This window comes from Venturia canescens, chromosome 3 (assembly GCF_019457755.1).
Source record: "Venturia canescens isolate UGA chromosome 3, ASM1945775v1, whole genome shotgun sequence".
In the NCBI taxonomy this organism is placed as follows: domain Eukaryota; kingdom Metazoa; phylum Arthropoda; class Insecta; order Hymenoptera; family Ichneumonidae; genus Venturia; species Venturia canescens.
The window spans coordinates 14653462-14677889 of NC_057423.1; the positions used below are offsets into that span (position 1 = coordinate 14653462).

The window sequence follows — 24428 nt, forward strand, 5'->3', positions numbered from 1 at the left end:
ACGCGGCAAAGTACGTGGTCGGAAACCATTAGGGTGAGATTAAAAATAAAGAGAATCCAAGTGTCCGGAGCCACGCACGACGCCCAGCCGAGGCGTCTGAGCCTCGTGGTTGTCGGTCGTGCTAATATTTCGCATGTGTATACATGCCGGGGCTCCGTCTCGTTACCCAGCACAGCTCGACGTTCATCTACATACTGCATGACAAATAATTCGTCCCTTCTTCTCGTGCTTTTTGCGTGAATTAAGCACCATGGAAAGCAAAAGGTGGTCGTGTGGTCGTGCAGATCGTTGGCAAAGAAAAGGTCGTAACTATAATCATGCGTTGCACTTCCGATCGCGTGGGCTAAGCCTTTTCTCGAGTCAGACGTGTCAGCGTAAGGAGACTCGCACGTCAACCTTGCTCTTAACAGTCCTCTCTCTCTCTCTCCCTCTTTTCTCCTCTGGCAGGTAATAAACGACGCGACAGACTTTCCTGTTTAGCATATATCGAACGGAGTGCTAGAGAAGGAGGAAGAGAAAGAGCCACGTAACTCGAGCTCTCCTGAATAACCCACAAGTCGTTCTACACGGATGCACCCTCGCGAAGAAGAGTCCTGTGTGTGCCACGAGCCATCCACAGCAGGGCGAGAAGCGTCTGCGTGGAGCGAGAACTCGGGCCTGTGCATATGAAGACTCGACCCAAACAGGAAGGCGTAAAACTTCCACGAGACACATGATCCACATGAACATAATTTTACGTCGCGACTCCTTAAGACGACACATTATATAGGCTATCCGTCTTCAGGCTCCTCGCACTCTGATCCCACACCCACGACTGTCTTTCCACTCGTGACGCATGAGTTGGGAGCTAGGATTGCGGATTAGCTACCGAGAAAAAAGGATTCAAAAGTCTGTGTCAACGTCGTTTTTTGTCTTTTACCTTCCGATGCGCACTTTCACTACGAATTAGAAGTTTCGAGTACCAAAATGGACTCGAGTCAGTACGTGGATAGAAAAAATTGACGATTGCGATCGGGAGATTATTATATTGAATAATTATTGACGCATGAATGAAAAACAAAAAACTTTTAGTGCTCAATCAGAGTATTATTGAAAGTATAATTTTCCAGATAATTCGTAAAATTGATACGACTCAGGTGCACGCGCTCCCCATCCCGCCTTTATTCTCTCGCGATTTATTCGACGTTGCTCTCGAGTTTTCCAAATTTTTTCCGCTACTTTTACCACCGCGATTTTCCTTTAAATTGGGGTTGCGTTAGAAAAAGGGACAGACGAGTCGACGAGTTTACGACACGTCGTTCACCCGCCGGAAGGATTACGCCACCGGCAGTACGTTGTAAAACGAGATGCCACAATGTTGCGTTCAACTTTCCACACAGCCGTAGTTTTAAACGCAGTTTCAAACTCCCGGAACGCTTGGTCCTTCTGTTTCTTGGGTGCCTTGACTTTTACGAGAAACATCCGTTTTCAACGAGGAGGCAAAAACTCGAAAGAAAAAAGGGCAGTTTCGTCCGTAAATAGGAAAAGGAAAAAAAGAGAGCAACGCGGTTAACAATTGTAGGTGCTTTATTGAAGAGAAATGAATTGGAAAGGCTCATCGGTAGGAGAAACATTTGTTATGGCTCGAAATAAACGAGAAACTGTGGGATAATTAATGTCGTTCTCGAGAGCAAATTAAGCAACGATTAAACCAGTAAGCCCAAAGTTTTACGCAAGCCTCTCGGAACATGCGACGGTTCTCTCAAGTATTTAAATGGTGTGATTAAAAGTGTCATTATCCTCGGAGAACGAGCGAAGATGACACATTTTCACATTTGCCTCTTTACATAATATATAGACCCGTACTTTCTGCGCTCATTATCACACTCTCGGATCGCAAGTAAAAACCAGTTTCTCGGGACAAAAAGAGGAGCTCGAGGGAGAGGCATAATCGATTTGTCGCTTCGTCGAGTGAAATAAAATGTGTTAGTCAAGAATTTTAATCGGCGAGTCCTTACGAGAAGTATCCAAGAAGCGGCGTGTACGAGTTGCCACGAAAAAATGATGCGTGTGATTCAACTTTATGAACAACCAAACTCGTTTTTTACTCTCCCGTTTTCCTACCCCATCCGTTCGCAACTTTACATTAATAAAAGATTTTTTTATGCCACGACTGCCTCGGCTGAAATTTTCAAGTGCGTTTATTCCTCCAATCGACGTCGACAACGGGCACAGTGAAAATATCGTCGCAGACAGATAAAACACGAGGGAAAGAAATCCCGAAATCCTCCGAAGTAAACCTCAGCCGAGAGAGCGACGCACACGCACGGATTCCCGAATTGGACGCTAACATAATATTGTCTCTGACCCCCTTCTATTTACTTACTCATGTACGTAACGATATCCAACAGACCAGGGTAGCAAACGCACACTCCGTATCGATTCTCACTCTCCCACTATGTTTTCATTCATTTTCAAATAAACTCAATATTCAAACGAGCTTTCTGCTTCATAAAACCCTAAAAAAAGCTCTATTTGGTCGACGAAATTCACAAAATCAATATCAAGAATGAACTTTTGGTTACGAACGAGAGGATCAGCGTCAATCAGGAATATCCATTCGAATAAAACGATGAAAAGGAACACCGTTTTTCTAACGAACCGAACGAGAGTGAGGAAAATAGTGTGGTGTGCCTAAACCGCATTGGGTGCTTCTCAGGAAACAATGAAAAATCAGAATTCTACATAGGAATGACTGATTTCGATTTGTATCAGGAAGGAGGACTTGCCAAGTATTTGTGTTATATTTGGTTATAAGCCAGAACACGTGACAGATGCACGTTTCTGATTTGTGATTGAGACGATGCGTGCACAGGGCAAAACATGCAACAATATATACATAAAGTAAACGTGCGTTGCATAGAAGGAGAATTCACATTTGACATGTGGCGTACTGTCGAATCGTGACGAGACACCCGGGGACAGGAAATTCTATCCCTCGCTTGGGTACAAAGGAACGGAAATGAGCAAATATACCCGTCGCGCTGTGGATGGAAGAAAAAGCGAAGAGAAAATTCAATCACAGTTGGATCGAATTCCTAACGAAGAAATTCGAGTATATGCTTGGCTCGAATAATCTACCATTTGAAGGAACGAATTCTATAACGCGACGAGAATCAACGAGTAACAAGTCGAATTGAATACGCGAATGAGGGCCGAAATGTCGGTCATAGTTGAAATGCTGACCGGAAATCGGATTTGTTCTGTGAAAGCCCATTTTCGTCGGCATACAAGCAGAAGCGATTGTTGAGAAAATTTTCAATCCTCGTACATACGCAAAATAATGGGACAAAATTTTATGTCGAAACGAGGCAGTGTGAAGAGTTTATTTTTCATTCTGTAGTACGTTCTTCGCGAGGTGCAGGAAAAAAATTGCCTCTTTTGCCATCAGTGTCCCCGGGAATGGGTATTCTTGAGGAAAAGTTCCGAAATCGGACGCAGAATTTTGTTGTTGTGGCGATTGTTCCTCGATGGACCATACCGTTCGTTGCCACGTGAGAAGGGAAGAAAATGCCAGTGACTAAAGCCCTACGGACGAGGATGAATCGCCACTGACGATTTATCACTTTGACGAAGGACGAGAAGATCTTTTTCCCTCTCTCTGTCTCTCTCGAGGGTCAAAGGAGCTTGGGACGTAAGAAAGAAAGTGAGACCATCAAGAGTCGTCGTCGTTGTCGACCAGACAAGGTGCATGTTCGAAGGTTGGTGCGATGCAGAATGGTCGAACGTAGTTTCTACGAGAAAACCCTGCTGATACCACCTGCGGTGCGAACATGAGAGAGAAAGAGAGAGGATTCCAACGAGGGAGCCCGAAACCCACCGGTTTCTATCGTTCTCTCTCTTTCGATATTTCGTATCTTGGATCGATCCTGAACTTTTTTCCAGCTGCAGTATCAGCGGGAGAACATTCGACAAAATATGTTTTTTTTCCTTTTCATTTCATTATTATTATTGTGCGACGTTCCTTTGGCTCGAACCTCGTGATCCTCGTGAACTCTCGAAACTCAACTGGCGCCGATGAGAGATAACGGTTACGAGAGGTCCGGTCGTCGAGATCTCTTCGACGACAACGACGCGACGAAGGCGACCAAAGAAGGACAATTTTTCAAACGCTTTCAAGATATATTCGGAGAGCCTCCAATGTTTATCCACTCTCGGACTCGGCTACCACTCGAACATTTTTTTACGACGAGAAAAAGCGACGAGAGAGCTCCCTGAACTTTCGGATCTCGTTGAAGCGCACTCGAGTGCCGTCAGATACTCCTCCACTCCAAATCACCGCTTCTCTTCCACGATCCTTGTATTTACATTACCCGGTGTCGTGGAAACGCAGAAGCAATCGTCGCGTCAAATTATCGCCAGATAAAAAAAAAAAAACCCCGAGTTCCGGCGCTAATTTTTCAAAATTTATCCTCCACCACTCATTTTTTCTAAAACGACATTAATTATAATGATTTTCAAGAAATCCCGCGCATTATCCCAGAGGATAAGGATCGTGTCATTTCCTGCCGCCACAAGAAATTTCAAGACGCTCTCGAAGCATGGAGCGTCCACTCGTTACAACCACAAATCAAAACAAGTGTTTCTTTTTTTCTTCAAGTAGATCTTCCACCGAAACCGCGGTATCGAACGCGAACGACTTTTGAGTGGCATCACTCCCAAGTGAAAGGACGACGAAAGTTTTCTTTTTTCTTCTATACCGTACACGGAATAGATTTAATTCTCGAGTGTCGCGAGAAGGAGGTTTCGTTAAATAGCCAAAAAAAGAAAAAAGGACGAGTCACAGAGAACTCTCGAGCTCAGCTGCCGCGTCGGTCGAGGACGTCTCTGGAGCGACGAAGCCACTCGAGACGGAGTTCCATTTGTCAGAAAATATTTGTCTGGTTGTCCAGAAAGAGTCTGTAAAAAGTCTAAAGTCAGAGAAAAATCCAGAGGTCACAGGGACGAGGGAAGAGATGGGAAGGAGTTGAAAGTGCTGTCTCACATTTTGACGTCGAGTCATCGTTCGTAAGGGTCGAAATAAAAATCTTTCGAACTCAAACCTATTCGGCAACAAGGAAAGTGCACTTGAATTAAAAAAAAAAAAAAAAAAATAATAAAAATAAAGATCGCGAAGAAGGAAAAGTAAATAAAAGCGGTTAAAAATACGGCAATCGATCGAACAGTTTTCACGATTCCACAACCATCGCCCTCCCCATTTGAATGCTGTCCGAAGAAAATGAGTATCCACAGCGAAGTAATTGAGCACTGGGGATAAATTTATTTACAAGTCTCGCCTCTTCAATGTTCTCCCGTTGTTTATTCGCACGTCACAAACCACGGGGTGCAGAATGGTTATCGTTCAGGATGAGAATACTTGAGGAGCGTCGAGTCTCATTTAGCCCACAGCAGCATATAAGCTTAAGCGATGATGTAGTTGAGTGCAACAACGCCAAGAAGCATCATCGTTCGGTAACATTACATGGACGCGGGAACGTACACAACGGTACGATGGATAAAGAACCAGGCGAATATAGAGGGTGTCTTGAGAGCGAAGATCGAATCGTTATGAGAATATGACGCTGAAGTTTCCAACGTTGGAGTCCAACGAAATGATCTAAAAAAACTCTCAAATAATTCCAGTAAATCTCCAATTTTGTTCCCTGCCGAATTTCCAATTCGTAATTTTTTAAGCCGCATCAATAATTCGTGAAATAATAAAATAATGAATTATAATTTTTTTTTTCGTTCATTTCGTTCAACTCCAACGTTGCAAACTTCAGCGTCGTATGAGAATTTGAGACATTTTAAATCCGCGAATGTCGGCTTAATAGACGCCGAATTCGGCTACCTCGATCTCGGCACCGATCTGCGGAAATTTAACGTTCGCGGGGCTCCGGTTGGTCGAGCATCAGCAGCGAATGATTCGTCAGAATATTTCAAGATACGGCACGAAACGAACGGAAAAAAGATTTGTAATTCGCCAATTTTTTATTTCACGAATCATTGGTGAAGATTGAAAAACTGCAAATTTCAAATTCGGCAGGGAAGAAAATTGGAGCGTCATTGGAATTATTCGAGAGTTTATTTGGATCGTTTCGTTGGACTCCGACGTTGCAAACTTCAGCGTCATTCGAGATGAAGAAAGGAGCGAAGATTCGCGTTCTCAAAAATCCCTGGCGTATGTTCGGTCATGTTACGAAGTTTTAGTTACGGGACACCTTGTACAAATACATATGGGTGCGTGTATACAGATGCTCGTTAAGATGCTGTCACTCAAATGAGAAGAGGCGAACAGGTATAACGCCTATAACGGATCGAGTGGAGAGGCTGGCTGACGCTCGTGTAAGACGGGGGAAGGGCAGGAGAGAGAAAAATATATGAGAAGAGAAAAAGGAACGACGTGAGATGTGTACCGTGCCTTTCCGTCTGGACACAGGGATTAAAAGATTTCCTCGACGATAAACCAGCACGAAATTGATGAACAGCTTGTGTGTTTACGGTGTTGAGTATACTGACGAAAAAGACTGGAACCTCCGGAGATTCTACGTATCTGATTCGAGCGGATTACACCCTTTTGCTTGTTAGAGCTGCGTCTATGTCCGGCGAGCACAGATTTGTGTATGGACGAAAAGATTTGACTCCCGCTGGGTGGTGTCCGATCGTGAGAGGCGCGCGATTTTTTGAGAAGATGCGGAGAAAGCAAGAATAAAAATATTACGAGGTAACGACGTTTGGGCCGATTCGAATCTATCTGGTCCCGATGTCCGTTGATTAATTTTATGTCCACCAACCGCGAGTCGTTTCGTCTCTCGCGAGCGCACACGAGCGATGAGAAATAAAAAACAAACGAGGATGAGAAGGAAGCTACATTAATCACTTTGCTTTACTACTTCAACCGATTTCCCTTTACGCAACGTGAGTCTGACGCGAAACGATATGCTTTTATCTCCCTTTCGTCGAAGCGCCATTCTCTTCTTACGGCAAGACGATACGTTTTTTGGACACAGCTGCGTGAATAACTTTAGCCTGCGTCTAAGGTCCTGCTAAGTCGTTAATGTTCGTTCTCCTCCTCCTTCCTCTTCTCTTTTTTCCTTTCATTTTTATTTGTTTTTATTGCACATTTTACTAGCTGAGCCATTTCATGGCATTTCTCGCGAGAGCAATTCCTGAAAGAGATTTAGCCAACGGCCAAAGTTGTCCGCTGCTGTCTCGTTCAGGGCACTTTGGGGACCCAAACGTATCGCATACTCTTTTTCTTCCTCACTCTTTTAGGGGCAAATTGTGGCACTGTGCATGGCTCTTCGATATCCCACTGGGAGACACCGCGTGCTCGGTGTCGTTTCTCGTTCCCTGGAGCTCCTTGGACCCCGGGTCTTCCAGTCAATTCCATTATACCCGGACCAGCACAAACTCTTTGCCACTCTGTTGGATTGATAGAACGACTCCCCATCTTTCTATTGTATGTTCCATGCACATATATACGAGGGAGTCGTACCTCGTGCAGTCGTGTGGGTGACCGAGACTGCTCGACTAACCTTTTCCACATTTGAGGAGGGTCAGTAAGTCAGGAATACGGCTAAAAATGGGAGGACATGGACTGGAAAAAAAATCGTAAAATCCCTTTTTCGAAGAATTCGGGAAAACGAGGTCGTCAGTCCTCGCAGGAAAATATACTAAAAGAAAAATCGATTTTCGAAAAGATGAGGATTTTGAAAAACGTTCGAGAACGTTTCATACGTTCATCTCTATTGAAAAGGTTATTCGATAGTTATTACTACAATGCGACGAATATGTCTTGGGCTTTGTAGGCCAGGAAAAGAAGCTACAAAATCATCAGATTTTGACAAAAATAGTAACAGGTAACGACGAGTGCCACCGCACGCAGAAAGTTCTCTTGATGTTAAGTTTATAGTTTTGGACACAAGATTTCAAATAACTTGTTTATTATTAACAATCTAGTGAAAAAAAACGCACTTTTTTTTAGTTTTTTGCTTATGAAACGAAAACCAACGGAGTTAGGGGAAAGCAACCTATAGATGAAATGTAGGGGATAAAAATGCGAAGAGAATGAGCCCTGGAACGACCCGATCGATTAATAATTACCGGAGAAAATTGAAAAAAAAAACATTAAAAATGACGTTTTTTCAAAAAATTTTATCGTCGCCAGTTTTGAAGTTGGATCTTTTTTTTTGCACGATGGTAGGTATTGTTAGATACTTCCTCTGTGAAAAATCCAGATACTGTCGGATAATTAGGTTTTGAGTTATTCCACTCAGAACTTGAGAGGGCCATTTTTGTCAGCAAGGCTGGATGCTCTACCATTCGTCCGATTTCAATTTATCAAGTCGATTTTTAAAATAAAAGTATTCAGCTATGAAACCTCGATCTTCGCTTTTCATCCGAATATTGGAAAATAGGTGAAAATTAAACGCAAACATGAGCAAAAACAGCCGAGCGTGCGGAAGTGCGCCTTCCCGCTCCTGCTGTTCGACCCCCACCACTCGACTATTTCTGCGCGCTCGGAGGAAATTTTCTCGAAGAAAAACCGTGATCCGATTGCTGCTTGGACGTTGATATATTTGAAACTGAGTTTGAGAAAATTTTGGGCGTCATTATAAGTTGAGGAATTAGAATGAAAATGATGTCACCGCTTTTAAACCGATTGCATCTTATAAAATGAAGTGTAAAAAAAAATCAGTTAAATTTTCAGACAGTTTAGGAGCGTCGTTGCTGAGAAAAATCAATAACAATTTGGGCCAAATAACATGTAATCTTATGGAAGTCAAGACACATTCAGTGATATCTCCGTTAAAAATGATGCTAAAAATATGAAATTTTTTGGGCAACATGAGCAAGGCTTGCCGAATAATGTCAATTTTTTCAGATTTATTAGGAGATTTGCTGAGATTATATTAATAATAATCTGTTTCCCGTGCAGTTTTTTGAAGCTAGGATCGTCACTGTTCGTGTTTTCGACTGAGCTTTCACCAGTTTTTTGTCTTTTTTTCCCCAACTTTTCTTTAAAGTGTATGCAACATTGCCAAACTGTAAACTGGCCTAACTTTTGAAAGGTACAGGTCATCACCTTTGGGTAAAAAAAATGACTGTACAGCCTCAATTTCCTTAAAAATTAGCATTTAAACGCGATGATAAAAATTGGTATCCTCTTTTATTAAGGGCCGATCGAAATTTCCATTCGTCGGTAAAAACAAAGCCAGAAGATGAGTAAATTGATAAAATTAACGCGAGATCGACTAGTTTCAGAAAAAAATTCAAAGAAAATAGATTCTCGAGATTTATTCAGCCGATAAAAATTACTTCATACTCAAACGAATATCTCGATCGTTCGGTATGCAAATGTGGCCGACCACATGTCCAGCTAAATCAAGAAATTCGAGCTAACCCGCTCGTGTATATAGGAAATATCTATCATCGCGTGGTTTATCTTTTTCCGTCTCTTTTTCGCTTCGGAATCATATGCACGTGCGCCCCCGTCGTGTCTGTACGTTCTGACTGGACGCACACTGTTACAGAAAACATAACACGAGAGTCTTAACGAGGAGCTCGGAGATTGATGGTGAGAGGCGGAGGCGGAGCGCGCTCGTTTATTCTCTTCCGATTTATCAGGATATCGCAAGATTTTTAAACGATCGTTTCAACTATCGAATGAAATATATAACTAACCATAGTGAAAAGTGATCATCAAACAAAGCTAATAAGAAACGTAATTTCATTGAAGATTCGTCAGAAAAAAACTTTTTTTAAATCTCAATTACATGATGATTTAATTGCGTAGAAGTAAAAAAGTAAAAAAACAAAGAAAATGAAAAGGACAATTTTGGTGAATTTTCCTTGCAAACTCCAGTGCGAACTTGTTTGTATTTCTTTCGTGACTGCAGTCAGCTTTGTACAATTTTTCCCCTTTACCGTTTGTAGATTTCGTTCTTTTGGCTTCCGACCACACAGTAACTGTCTCTCACCGACAATCTCTCGGTTTTTTTGTGTCCTGCTCGCTCGACTCATTCGCGATTCCGCGTGCGCGGTTTTCCTTCGCCCCTTCGTCGAACTTTTCTCTTCTTTGTATTACGAGCTTTACCGATATGTACGTACAGGCATCCGGCGTCATAACGGAAGCCGCACCACTTACCATTGTACAAGTATATACGAATGATGCTCCCGTTTCGTTGCGCACGGAAACTAAACGGCTTGAAAAGACCGTTTGGCACACTTGAAAAGGTGCAACATGAGTTGCACCAACCCCCATCATCCAGTTAGCCAAATTGATTAAAAATTCAATGGCATACCAAAAAAACAAGTTTTATAAAATAATTAAGAATGATTCATCATTTCAAAACTTCTCGTAAAATCATTGATTACAAAAACTTATCTTGTTGAGGGAAGGAATAAAAAGAGTAATGATTTGCCAGAAGTTGATCAAAATAAGATGCAAGAAGCCACAAGTGTCAGATGTTCTTCTTCCTCTCAAATAATCCAATTTCGTCGATTAAGGTATTACTGGATGGATAGCTCAGCCGATAAATTGTACCTGATCGGAATTTCCGTACTTCGTGATGCAATAAAAATCTGAAAAAATTCAGCAACATTTGGAAAGTTATGAACTACAATTATTAATAATGATATTGCCCAAAAGTTATTAATAAATTGTTTAATAAAATAATTTTTTAACAAGTTTACAGTAAACCCTTGTTTTTTTTTACGAATCGAATGTTTCATTCATGAGCATTTTTCTGAATGCGCATGATTTTTTTTAGATTTTTCGTGGATTTTTGAAATTCCCTTTTTTAAATTTTTTAAGTGGCTCTATTTGTACATTTTTGATCCAGTAACCTTGAGACTTTTTAAAACTGATGGTAAATATGTATTCTAAAACATGTCCCAAATTTAAATTTTTCAAAATTTTCTCAAGAAATTTCAAAAATCCACGAAAATTCTGAAAAAAATTCATGAGCATTCGGAAAAATGCACACATTTGATTGGTAAAAAAAAAAAAACAATAGGTCACCGCAAAATTATTGAATAATTAATTGTTTAAACAATTTGTTATTAACTTTTGGGCAATATTATTATTGATAATTGTTGTTCATAGCTTTCCAAATGTTGTTGAATTTTTTCAGATTTTTATTGCATCACGAAGTACGGAAATTTTTGGTCGAGCTATCCATTCATTATACCTCAACGAAAATCATGCGATTCAAAAAAGCAGCTGAACTTTTTTGCTCTATTCATGATCAAAGAAACAATTAAAATTTATTCTCTCAATTATTAAAATGATGTATAACTTATTTGTTGAGGTTGATACATTTTTAATACAATGATAGCGGTTAAAATACTTCCATAGTAAAATCGTCAAGCAAAATATGTGACAACATCCATTTTCTATTTACATGCGTATGCATATCTATATTTTAAACCAGCTGGCTCACGGTGTTGTCAAATGTTCCACCGTTTGTGTCGTTATTACTCGTTAACCTTAAATAAGTGTTTTTCTTTTTTCATTCCCAAGTGATTTTCACCGGTAACAAGGCTTTCTCAAGACATCATTGATATCTAAAAACATTATATTTTCTCATTCTCGTTTTTGGCTCTTCAAAGTTTGGAGGATCCTATTTCATTAAATCTACATTTGCCACTCCACTCCAAGTTTGCAACGTTGGAGTCCAACGGAATTTTCTAAAGAAATTCTCAAATAATACCAGTAAATCTCCAATTTTCTTCCCTACGAAATTGCAACTCGTTGTTTTTCAACCTACACCAATGATTCGTGAAATGAAAAACTGGCGAATAACCAAAATCTTTTTTTCTTTCATTTCGTTGGACTCCAACGTTGCAAACTTCAGCATCGTAAATAATGTGATTTTCGTTAATTTTTTTCTCGACAACTAGACGTTGGATCCTATAATAATTCCGGAAATAGATGCACACGCTGTATATTTTCAGCATATTTCCAAATTTCGATTGCTAAAGCAGGAATTTTCGATTTCCTTGAATAACTTTTGAATGAAAAATAAGAAAAAGTTAGATATCACGTGAAGTATGATTTTGTGTTCGGAAAGTTGTGAAATCGTAAATTCCGAAAAGTTGAGAAACTTGAGAAAATGTGTGAAAACCCTGAAGCGAAGAAGGTTCGAACGAGCGGGATTCGTGGCGAAATTTAGGGATTGTTAATAAACGTGTAATCAACATACATTTTCCTCCGTATGTGGGGCTATCTCGTTCCTTCGAAAATTTATGAGTACGACGAATGTTTGTTTGGGGCGGATGAAATGGGGTCCCCCGTAACGGTGTTTGAGGGAGGCAAGATAGAGAAAAAAGGAGGAACGAGATGAAGAAAGAGAGAGAGAGAGAACAGAGCCCACCGTTGTCCGCGCCAATGTCCGTGCATAAACGTTTTCACGGGGCCCCGGCGGGTTCTTTGAGAAGAAAAGGAGGCTCCTCCGCGTTGTGGTACAGCGCGCGAGCGCTGTACCACAACAAGAGGTATACACCATCAAGATGGGCCTGTCAGGCTCTAACTAGGTAGGGCCCGAGGATTCGCGCGCTTGTTCAAGAGAGAAAGAAAGAGAGCGAGAAATCGAAGGAGAGGCGAGCCGGTCTGACACCATAGGAATCGAGAAAGCTGTTCCGAGCTCTTGCTGCGTCACCACGTGTTACTCTCTTCATATACAACCACACAAATCCTCGTGCGGATATCAGAAATAAATATATGTAAATGGTCCCGTTGATTTGAGCTTGTTCCTCGTGTTTTTAGTGTTTTGACACGGGCCCGTGACAGCGGTTGATATCCGTCGGCCGGGCTTCCCCATCTCGGTGTACAACTCTTTGATGCTTTTCGAATTGGAGGCTAAATTAATATTCGCGAACCCCGCATCATCTCCCACGAATAAATTATCCATGCAATCATAAACTCGAACAATGTCGAGTAAATTTGACCAATTGTTTTTATTCCTCGAGCTTTTCAACACTTTTTCATTTGAATTCAGTTTATTGTTTGTCGAAGAAGTAAAAAATCGAGACAAAAAAATATCGGAATCGCGATTTCGAGTTGAAATTTGATTATTTTCTCTACCAATAGCTCGTTGCTTCGTTCTCTTATTTCAATATTTTCGTGAGAAAGCTCGGACTCTTTTTTTACACGCACGTAAACATGAAAAGTCTGGTCCCCGTGTGACGATTGTTTATCATAAAGGATACGAGGAGAGCACCTCGAGCCAGGAAATCGTTATTACTGAGACTACTGAGACTAGAGCCAGACGAGCGATGACGAAGTTGAGAGGGTTCTCGATACGAAGGGAATGAGGAAATTTGTTCGTCGGGTGTTTCTCGGAGCTACTCTGTGTCAGGGGAGGCTGCGGTGAGATTTAAGGATCAAGTGCGATATTGTGAAAATGTACAAATATGGATGGAGGAACGACGAGGAAACTTCGGAGAGCGAACGCACTGCGAAGAGAGGGGAGAGATGTCGTTGAAGGATGACGCTGAAGTTTGCAACGTTGAAATCCAACGAAATGATCTAAAAAAACTCTCGAATAATTCCAGTAAATCTCCAATTTTGTTTTCTATCGAATTTGCAATTCATTATTTTTCAACCCACATCAATGATTCGTGAAATAAAAAAATGATTAATTATAAATCTTTTTTTCGTTCATTTCGTTGGACTCCAACGTTGCAAACTTCAGCGTCATGTTGAAGGGTGCGCGCGCAACTGCAATTTTATCTTTCCAATTAAAAGTCGCCATGATTTACGGGGACGTGGAAAAACGAGCTGGACTCCTTGCATACGATTCCGCGACGATTCGCACGATTCAATTCGCTTCAATAAGTTTGACGCTTTTTATAAACGAGTTAAATGACAATAAAAAAAAATTTTCGCGTCGTTATTCGAGTGGCGTGTTACCTTTGCTTAGTGCGGCAAAAGGGGGCATCTCGCAAGGGGATTCCAGAGTTATCTTATCCGTTGGACCGAAGGATTTTCGTCGTTCGCTCGCGCAGAAGAAATAAATAAAACGCAGTGAAAGAAAAACAAGGAAGGTGTGGCGAGTCCGAGCCTCATAATACGAGGCTATTCTGAGATAAGAGAACACACAATTTTTACGAGCCTCTCTTGTACAACGCTCTGTTGGAAAACTTCCAATAAATCGACGACGAAGACAAAAAAATCATGAGAAAACAACGACGAATTAAGAAAGTGTCGTGTTTTAAAAAGATGGGAATATAAAACGCAAAAAATGAATAATCGTCATCTCCGCATGGGGCGCCTCTCGGCGAGGAATATTCGAGCTGTGACCCAAGTATTCTGGGCAGGATTTTTTATTTTTATTTAAAAAAGGTGCCACTGATGTATCCGCGCCAGCGCCGCACACCTCGTTAGATGTCCTTCCGCGATTAGAGCAGTTTAAAAATTCCTGTGAGATAGAGAATCTCGTTGATTTTTTTGAGTGGTGCTTCGATCAAACGGTGAAATGAGCAAAATTCCTCTAACGAGTCGCCCATTAATCAATTCGATACTCAGACTAGTATTTCGTATATTTTTTGAATATCTCTCGTACGATTTGATCGAGCCGCGCTGCTTTCGGGCGAAACATTTATCAGGGAGTTGAATTATTCCTCGAAAATATTATTATACGTGAATTCGTCGACGCGCATTGTTTTTTTTCGAGAGACTCAATAATTTATTCCGTCGCCAGAGTTCCGGGATTTATTTAGCGGTTTTAATGATCGACGATGGACGTGCGCGTTTTGTCTCGCGGATAAAAAGAGGAGAAAAACGAAAGAGTCAATTCTCGTTATCCGAATATGGCTACAGAGGGAATTGGATATGTATACGCGTCGATTTCGGGCAGAGGTGAAAGTTCCACGGGTGTCACGTGAGTTACCGGGGAGTAAGTCACGTCGTGTGTGTATGCCGAAGCCTCAGGCGAAATCCTCGTACTTTTCGGTATTATTATTCATTCGTGTGCGTTTTTGTCGGTAAAAATCCTTTACGATCGACCAATCACTGTTCTCAAGTGAGCGCGTACGCGCGGTTGGAGAAAACACACGCGGGGACGATCCATCAATCACCGCTCGAACGTAAGAATCGTTCGTCATATTCAACAGCTTCAAGAAACACGATTTTTTCGAATGGAATCAATAGCGTGTGGTCTATAACAGAAATTGAGCGACGGATCGGTTCGTATCGATTACAACGACCGAGCCTCGTCACTCCTTCGGAAGAGAGCAGCGACGATTTGACGACGCTGAAGCTTGCGACTCTCGAGCCCAACGAAATGAACGAAAAAAAACATCTGCGCGATTCGCCTAGTTTTAGCTCACGAAGAATCGGTGCAGGTTGAAAAACTACGAATTGCAAATTCGGCAGGGAACGAAATTGGAGAATTACTGGAATTGTTGGAGGCTTTTTGCTTCCTCATAGAGGGAGCTATGTGATGAGGAACATTTTTTTTCGAGTTTTCAATGTCAATGTGCTCAAAATGTCCCAAAACATCGAAAAATCATATCTAGAAAAAATGTCCGAATGTGTGCGTGTGTGTGTTATGGCACTGGAAAATTAAAACGCTATAACTCGGAAACGGTTTGAGATACAGGGCTATCGTTTTGCACAGTTGTTAATCTATACAAGCTCTTCATTCTCCGATATTTTTTTCAGAATTTGTAAAAAATTACGAATCCTACGACGTTTTGAAATTTTCATAAAAAGGGTGTCGACGCTCTAACATACGAAAATTTTAAGATTTATTAATCATTTTTTTTTTTTATAAATAGACTATCATAATAGGAAGGTTGGTATTGAATTTGGGGAATATCGGTTGAGCGGTTTAAATTTTATGATTTTTTGAATTCTACGAAAATATGAATTTTTCAAAAAATCGTCTAACCGCTTCAATTTTAGAAAATTTTGTAAGATATTGTGTATATGTCACGACGCTGAAGTTTCCAACGTTGGAGTCCAACGAAATGAACGAAAAAAACGTTTTTAATTCACCAATTTTTTATTTCACGAATCGTTGGTGCAGCTTGAAAAGCTACGAATCGCAAATTTGGCAGGGAACAAAATAGGATGAGAATTACTGGAATTATTAAAGAGTTTTTTTCGATCATTTCGTTGGACTCCAACGTTGGAAACTTCAGCGTCATATGTATAAGTCTGTACTTCCTCTATACTTTCCAACAAAGTTGTCGGAATTATTTAATTTCAATGTAAATAGAAAAACGATGAAAACTGAAAGTTGCAAACTGTGTTTTCTGATGGCTGGTCATTCAGTTTTTTTTATGGATTTAAACAAAGAGATAAATTAAAGTTGGTCAAAGAAGGTAGAGAAAATACATTATTTTCTTGTATACAAAAAAATGCTGCAAATTAAAATTCGCAAATTGCTTCCTCAACATGGTCAAGATGCATGATGCAAAATGATAAATATAGCACCTCATAGGGTAAGCTTTGAGCATCGTGCATATTGATCATCTTGAGGAAGCAATTTGCATATTTTTTTACATCGTTTCGTTGGACTCGAACGTTGCAAAGTTCAGCGTCATGGAGAACATTGTCCATAGAGAACGATTAGAAGGACGACAGCATTGATGGACAAACAAGACGTGCTCGCCGGTCAAATTGGTGGGAGGGAAACTGTACAGCAAACAACGAAATTTCAGACTTAAAAGATGGAACTTTGGTTAGGGAAGGGAGAGAGAGAGAGAGAGAGAGGGAGAAGGATCGAGAGGATACTCCAATCTTCGCATATATGCTCGAGGGAGCAGAGAGCGTAGACAACCATCGGGCACCGGGCGAAGGAGCGTGCTCACGTTTTTCTCTGATATCGGAAGACCGATCTCGTGGTCCAATGTTGCGGAGGTTCAAGCCCAACAAAAGAAGGGGAGGCACTTTTGTTGCGGTTACGGGATGGAAGATGCATCTAAAAGAGGAGGACAAGCGGGAGGAAAAGGATGAGAAATAACGATAAAATTAAGAGGACAGTCACGCAATGACAATGCAGAAGAAAAATCTGAGTCCAAACACGACGAGGCGAAGGAGAGGAAAAACGGTAGAACGAGAAAAAGAAACGGAAAACGAAAAAAAAAACGAAGGACAGAAACGGAGATAAAAAGCGATAGAGAAATGGGAAGCTAAAGGGAAAGCAGGGAAAAACAAGACGAAAAACGTGACAGAAGGATAAAAAATGAATAAAAGCGGAGAAAAGCCACGGAAATAAGCAGAGCCCCTGCGCAGCATCGAATTAATGGAGGACACGAAAAGAGGAAAAAATGCCCGGTTAGATAATAAAAAGCCGGAGTGACTCTCGATTATTCGGTGTCTAAACAAACTAAGAAAAAAGGGAGAAAGAGAGGGAAGAGATAAAGGTGAGAGGCGAGAAAGAATCGGGTCCTGCACCGACCGCACCCATCCCAGCATCTCAGGCACAAACCCCTGCACGTGAACGAGAACACACACAAACTCGTGTGTGTACAACGATAGAGGCTTAACAAGGACCTCGTTATAATATTTTATTACCACCTCTCGTTTGGTTCTCTTCTTCGCAACACGGAGCCGAGTCTTGCCGCGAGAAGAAGCACAAAAAAACATATTTCATCTCCATATAAATTCGACGTGTACGTGTACCTTTTTTCGGAGATTTTTTCGTGCTTCATAAAACATTGAGAGAAACGAGAAAAATTTCTATATCGAGAGCTAACACTCTCAGGTACACGTTAATTGGTTTGTTTGAACATATTTTTCCCAGAGAATACAGAAAAACAAGGACTCGAGTCTCCTTACACCCGAGACAAACATCGTTTGAAAAGGATCGTCAAAATTAGCAGCTGATAACTGAAAACAAAACTCGTCAACGACCCAACGATTTTTCAGAGTTTAGTCTCTCTAATTCGATCACGTTAATAAAAAGTCGTCGGAGATTCGGTATTTTATCGGTTTTCCAGTCATTTTTTCAAACAACCGATCTTCATCGTTCGCAGTCGAAGCTTGAAAATGTTCGACCCTCGAAAACGAGAAAATAAACGAGTTGAAAAAATATTATCAACGAAGCTCAAAGTGCAGAGATTGAAAAAAATCTTGCAACGATGCGAGCGCTCATTTCGTTGATTCATCTACAGAATTGTTGAATGTGCTATTTTACCGCGCTCGAGAGATGTAAAATGTTACACGTGCATAAACACGTAGGTGGCAAAGAGTAGAGAACGAGACAGAGCGAGAGGAAGAAGAATAAAGTCGGGATCCGCGTGGAGCCAGCAGTAGGAGCAATTTCTAAGCGCGTGTGAGCAACCAGCGCGAGTAATGGGTCGTAAATTTTTGAGTCGAGGAGCCTCGAGACCGAGCTAACAGAGAGAAACGTCGAGAGAAAGAAAGAGAGAGAGAGAGAGAGAAAGATAAACGCACAGGATGAGAAGGCGAGCAGAGGCAGCGCTCAACAACGGTTCCTGACCTTGTCTGGAACAACGGGAGCGAAGTTTACGTTCGAGGGACCAAAGGAGGCCCGGAGATCTAGGCAGAGAGAGAGGGGCCAACGAGAGAGAATAGGAATGAATTTAAATATCTGTGTTCGCATGGAAAATCGGTCGAATTTCTTTTGAATCGATATGCCGATGACTATTTTTCCTTGCAATTTTCTCGAATGCGATTTTTTTCTAATTTCATTGATTTACCGACCCTGCAATCATCGATTGATCGATCAATTATCGTGGGGAACAATCGACGCAAATCAGTTTCAATCGATTCGAAGTTTCCATAAAAATCGACCGGCTTCCTCTGCTGGGAGTTGAAATCGAAGCTGTGCGATAAGCGAAGAAATGATTTCAGAGAGAAAATTTGACGAGAAAACGTCAAAGTGTCGTTGTAAAGTTAACACCGAAATTGGCAATTTCAGTTTTTTTAATAGCTTTGATGAACTATGAAAAAAGTCATATGGAAGAGGTCCGTACGTTGCGGTAAAAGAAAAATGCGAGGGGTTAAATATTTGGAATTTCTTGGAGCATGACGAGCTGGAATAACCGAGGAAGGGTGAAACGAAAAGAAGTGGCGTTGGGAGAAGAATTTATGTACACGCGAAGACTGCAAGATTCGTGGGTGTTGAGATATTTCTAATAATATATTTTCTCTCGAGGTGAATCTCGCAGCTGGAGAGGGATGCAAAAATGTTTCCGGTGGGAGAGAGTGCGAGCGTGAAGAATATGAGTCGAGAACTTGTCGGATTTTACGAAGAGGAAATTTGCTGGAACGATCTTGGTGAGAAATTCAATATCGCACAAGCCAACGAAGGATCGTCGAAACGGAAAACCCTCGACGACCGTTGAGATTCGAAAAGCAAAACAATGGAGAGAAACAAAAAAAACAACGAACGGCCTCGAGGTTGAACGTGCGATTATTTATTAATGCACGAGTATGTCACGAAACGAAAGAAAAATTGTAATACAAACTTTGAGGTGCGGTGCAAAATCATCGAGAATTCAGCGAGCTGAATACTTTTCTCGGTTCACCGAGCTGTGTGCTAAAATCACTCACAGTCACAGAACTTGCTCGATTTGCAAAAAAAATAATATATCGTAGCCGAGAACTCTTTTTTTGTGCTTCATCATTATTCTCGAATCTCTCGAATAGTCATTTCGTTATTTTCTACTCGATCTACGATGAACGTGTTTTTTTTTACTGCCCGTCGTATCGATCTTTATATTCTATATTGTAGCTCGATCGTGAATAGCGACGTAACTGTTGGGATATCGGTCGAATTCATCACGCTTCGTTCACTATCTTTTATCGACAACAATCGTGCCACGATATAGAATTGGAAAAATTCAGTTCGAAACGATCTGATAAAGTCCTTTCGATAGCCGAGAGAAAACTCTCGTTCCATGAAAATAAAAACTGAGAAATGTCTCTCCAAATAATGAAAACTTTACGAAAAATGGTAATTTACAATTCTCCATTTCTCTCGCTGTTCCTTCTGGGATATTATTCCAGCAAGCATAAAAGGTGAATAATATTTCAGGTTTCAAAATACTTGTATGGAAATAATACAATTTACATTTTGTTATAAAGCAACGATTTAAACACGAATAAAGTTACGTACGAACGCTTGGATCGAGTGTAGAATATTCTCATGAAGGCATTTTCACTCTTCTCCAAATTTATTTCCACTATTTGATTCAATTTGAACCTCGAAGCACACATTTTTTCTCCGATCATGTGATTGAGACTATTTTGAAGAAAAAGAATCAACACGATCGACCAGCTTATTTTTTTTTACAAATCAAATATATTTCATGTATTTCTACGCCGGCACAAAATGTTGTTCGAACTGCAATAATTCAAAAGTTACCACTCAATAAAGTGCTTGGAATGTTCACAAGTTTTGCAGAATTTATTAAAAACGTAATTTCTCACTTACCCATGAGTTTTCGGACTTCGGTTTGACTGAGGAAAAGATTGAAGAAGCAATTTCCGGGTGTCACAAGGACGAACAGGAGCGTTGCGAATTTCAGAAGCATTTTGACGTTTTTGCAGGAAGCTTCGGTTGGCAGGTGTACGAAGAAATAAAAACACCACGTGTTCTCTCGTAACGAAATAATATAAATACGTTTATATGTACATATGTTTTAATATGTACAGTAGCGTGACGGGGTTTTATCAGAAACCGTCCGCGTCTTTCCGGAAAGATTTAGAAAACACCAAGGGAGCAGGTTTATTTTTCCCCATACGGCACACCGAGGACAAGTCGAAAAATCACCTCATTTTTCAGCATACTATATAGTCGACGGTACTGTTCCACCAAATTGTTTTTTCCCCCCTCGGATTTTGGCAGGGAAATAAACTTCAGTCTTGACCTCCCATGACGGTATATTTTGGTCACTGTTTATTTCGATTCTCAAATCGAATCTTCACTGCAATCACACGATTCTTCGCTTGCCAAAAGACAAACGCGCGAACGAAACTTGAGGCGCACGAAAGATTCGATATTTTTTCGTCTGACAGCCAGTCGGCTGATTTCGATTTGAGGGAAGCGCGCTTATCCACGTGTTTCCGAAGGATTACATGTACGTAAACATATAAATTGACGTATACGCGTTTTTGTCAATCTCAAACGATGTTTTTAGAGGTTAAAAACGATCGGAGAATGTTTTTATTTGCTTGGTTATACTCAAGGACCGTTATAAACGTCGTGTTGAATCGAAGACTCCGAGTTAATACAGGCGAGGTACGGAGCGTTGTTGACTCGTGAAAGCCACGACCAGTTGTGCTACGGCCGCCATGGGTCGTCCAGGGTCGACGCCGAGGCGGACTAACGAAAACCGAGGTCGCCCGAATGTTCACGGAGTCTTCCGAACTGCACCCACCACCGCTGGTGCTACCTCCCGGTCCCTTGTATGTGTGCACGCGCCTGCGACTCTCAATCCCAGTTGCAGGACGCACGTGCACGTGTGTGTGCGTGCCCACGGGCTAGTCACAGTCCGTCGATCTTATATTACGCTACGTTTTGTGTATACGAAAAAAATAATCTCGTACGCGTTGTTCTATGCAAACAGTTGGAAAAATATTTCGCTCTGCAACGTCAGACGAAAAAATTAACAAAGCAAAGTTTTATTCATCTATTGAAAAGCAACACACCCCTCTACTCGGAAACAAGTTTTTCATAATCAATAAAATTCGTCGCAAGATATAGAGAGCTATTTATTCTTGCGTCTCTTCCGATTTTTATTTTTGGTTTTTCGAGTTCTTATCTTTAAATGTTTAAATCAACGTTTTATCACACACCATTTTTCTCGTTATGAAAAAGCTAGTACCATGGAGAAATGAACCTCGTTAAGGTGTACGTCGAGCATTTTATGCTGAAAGAAAAATTATTGACGGTTTCAACTCCATTGAGGGGTTCACGTTGGGTGAAATAGATTACGAGTCTGAATAGTTTTCTCAATTAAATTAGTATTCCTCAATAACGATATACACTGAAAGGCTGTGAAATTTTTGGATTTTCAAATTCATCACATAAGATCAACCAAAATTCAGATAAAATAAGCAGTAGGGCAGAACTTATTTTCGAGTGGAGAGAACAAGCAGCACTTGAAAACTCGAACGGTGACAAACTTCAAAGGCACCGTCGAACGGCAAGAGAAAATTACGAAGTAATTCTTTTATTGTCATCGGTTAAACGGTAGGTACGTTTGTAAATAAACATGTTTTCGTTTCGCCTTGGATAATTCGGAAAATTTCTTGAGTTGCCAGTGAAATTTCATACAAAAGAGAATAAACGGCGTAACAGGTAGTTTCCCCGAAGTCTACTATTGTATTTCTAAAGGGCAAAGTGTCTTGAAACTGTAGTTTTCTCTGGTCTTGTGTGTTCCTTCTGCTCAGCCATACTTTTTCTATCTATACCTCCACCGGGTGATTCTTCAATGCCTGTGGTTTTCTCTCGTTTTTCCCCTCGTTCCTGTCGGAATATTTCTCATTTTCTCAAGACCCTTCAGGGCGAAGCGTCACGCGGAAATGTGTGTTATGCTGCCGGGACTGGAACCTCTGAAAAGAGAAAAAAGAAGTTCGAGAGAGAGAGAGAGAGAGGCTGGAACACACGATCGGCACGACACTTGTCGCAGTATTTGTCACAGACCGAAAACCACGTTAAAATTCCCGTGACTGAGGAGCATGAAAAATTTACCCTTCAACCACATAATTGTACGACAATTTTTATCCTTTTTCTTTAGAATATTCTCTTTACATACGATCGATTTCTTTAAGAAAATATGGTTTTGATGAATATCGATAAGCATATCTTCGTCTTACGAGGAAACTCCATCAAACCTTCATTCATAACGATTAATCGACTGATTAATTCATTACCTCAAGTGAAAACGAAAATGAAGATATTTTCTTCAATCCCTTTTCTTGGTAAGTCGGGAAAATTAATTTTTTCCAATCCACATACTCTCATCTTTTAACATTCCATTTATTACTACTTATAGAAATAAAACAGAAGGAAATGAAAAATGAATGCAGTAATTGTTTCGAATCGCGGCTCCAAATTTTTTCTTACATTTTTTATCATTAAAAAATGATATTCCACGTAATTTTAAGGAGGAGGGACTCCAACACTATAAAAAACGCAAAAACCGACCACCTACAGTCATACAGATATAGAGGTAAAGAGTTGTGTGTGTGTGTGTGTGTGTGTGTGTGTGTGTGTGTGTGTGTGTGTGTGTGTGTGTGTGTGTGTGTGCGTGCGTGTGTGTGTGTGTGTGTGTGTGTGTGTGTGTGTGTGTGTGTGTGTGTGTGTGTGTGTGTGTTCACACAGATATTCATGAAAGTGAAAAAGAATTGAGAAATAGAAATAAAAGTTCATTAATTTCGTCAAATTATTATTTGTACACTCGATAATATAATGATCATGAATAATTTACAGATGCATCAAGTGATTCAAGTGATCCATTTTCTCAGAACGATACGATACGATCGTGAAATGTTAATTCATCGAATAAAAATACATGCGGTGCTCGTTCCGCTCGATGGATTTTCGGAACAATGTAAAATCATGCATGGGCATAGTTCGCCATAACGATAACCAGGTTTTTCAACATCCTGAGTTGAGATCCATTTTGTAAACCGCGCGCATACGTGCTCGTACGATTATGTGTACTTTTATGAAACGTACTATGAAACCAGATACGAGGGGGGTTTGCCCCGCTCGGGTTTCACGGCTCGCGATGCCAAAACGACATATTGCAACCGTAAAACTCTCGAAAACGTTTTTTCAACGACAAAGCTTCTCTTCCATGTCCAAAATCGATTTTTTGGTACTCTCTAAAAATAAAAAAATAATAGGGGAGACCGGGTCAATACGGATACCCGAAAAATGAGAGAAATTTTTTTGTCTTTTTTTTTTTTAATTTTTATCCTAGTCCGAAAAGAACATGAAACATATTTTTTCCAAAATATCTTGTTTTTTTTGGATTTTCATTTTTTTCCTAAATTAGTTTTTTTCAAATTCTCTTTTTTTACATCACTTTTAAAGTGAAAACGTTTTTGCACAGATATACAAAAAGTATTTGTAAATCTTCGATTACTGCCTCGCAGATTACTGTCTAAGATAGTGATCGCAGATATATGGTGGCGGACCAACCAAGCTGAAGTTTCTAACGTTGGAGCCCAACGAAATGAACGAAAAAAACGTTTGAAACCCAACTTTTTCACCAATTTTTTATTTCACGAATCGTTGGGTGCAGCTTGAAAAACAACGAATCGCAAATTTGGCAGGGAACAAAATAGGAGAATTACTGGAATTATTGGAGAGTTTTTTTCGATCATTTCGTTGGACTCCAACGTTGGAAACTTCAGCGTCATTGCGGACCATCATGTGTGGTTACACCTGCACACGAATCATGTGCCCACTCTG

The 24428-nt window shown here is 40.6% G+C and overlaps 1 protein-coding gene across 1 annotated transcript in view; it reads right to left on the reverse strand.

Annotated features, from left to right (window-relative positions):
- The window catches only part of LOC122407794 (tyrosine-protein kinase Dnt-like), a 47620-nt gene extending 26342 nt beyond the window's left edge, over nt 1–21278 (reverse strand). Inside the window, exon 1 of the mRNA XM_043414216.1 lies at nt 20436–21278. Coding sequence (XP_043270151.1) covers nt 20436–20535 — 100 coding nt within the window. The 5' untranslated portion in view covers nt 20536–21278. The remainder of the gene's footprint in view (nt 1–20435) is intronic.
- Nucleotides 21279–24428: the final 3150 nt, after the last annotated feature.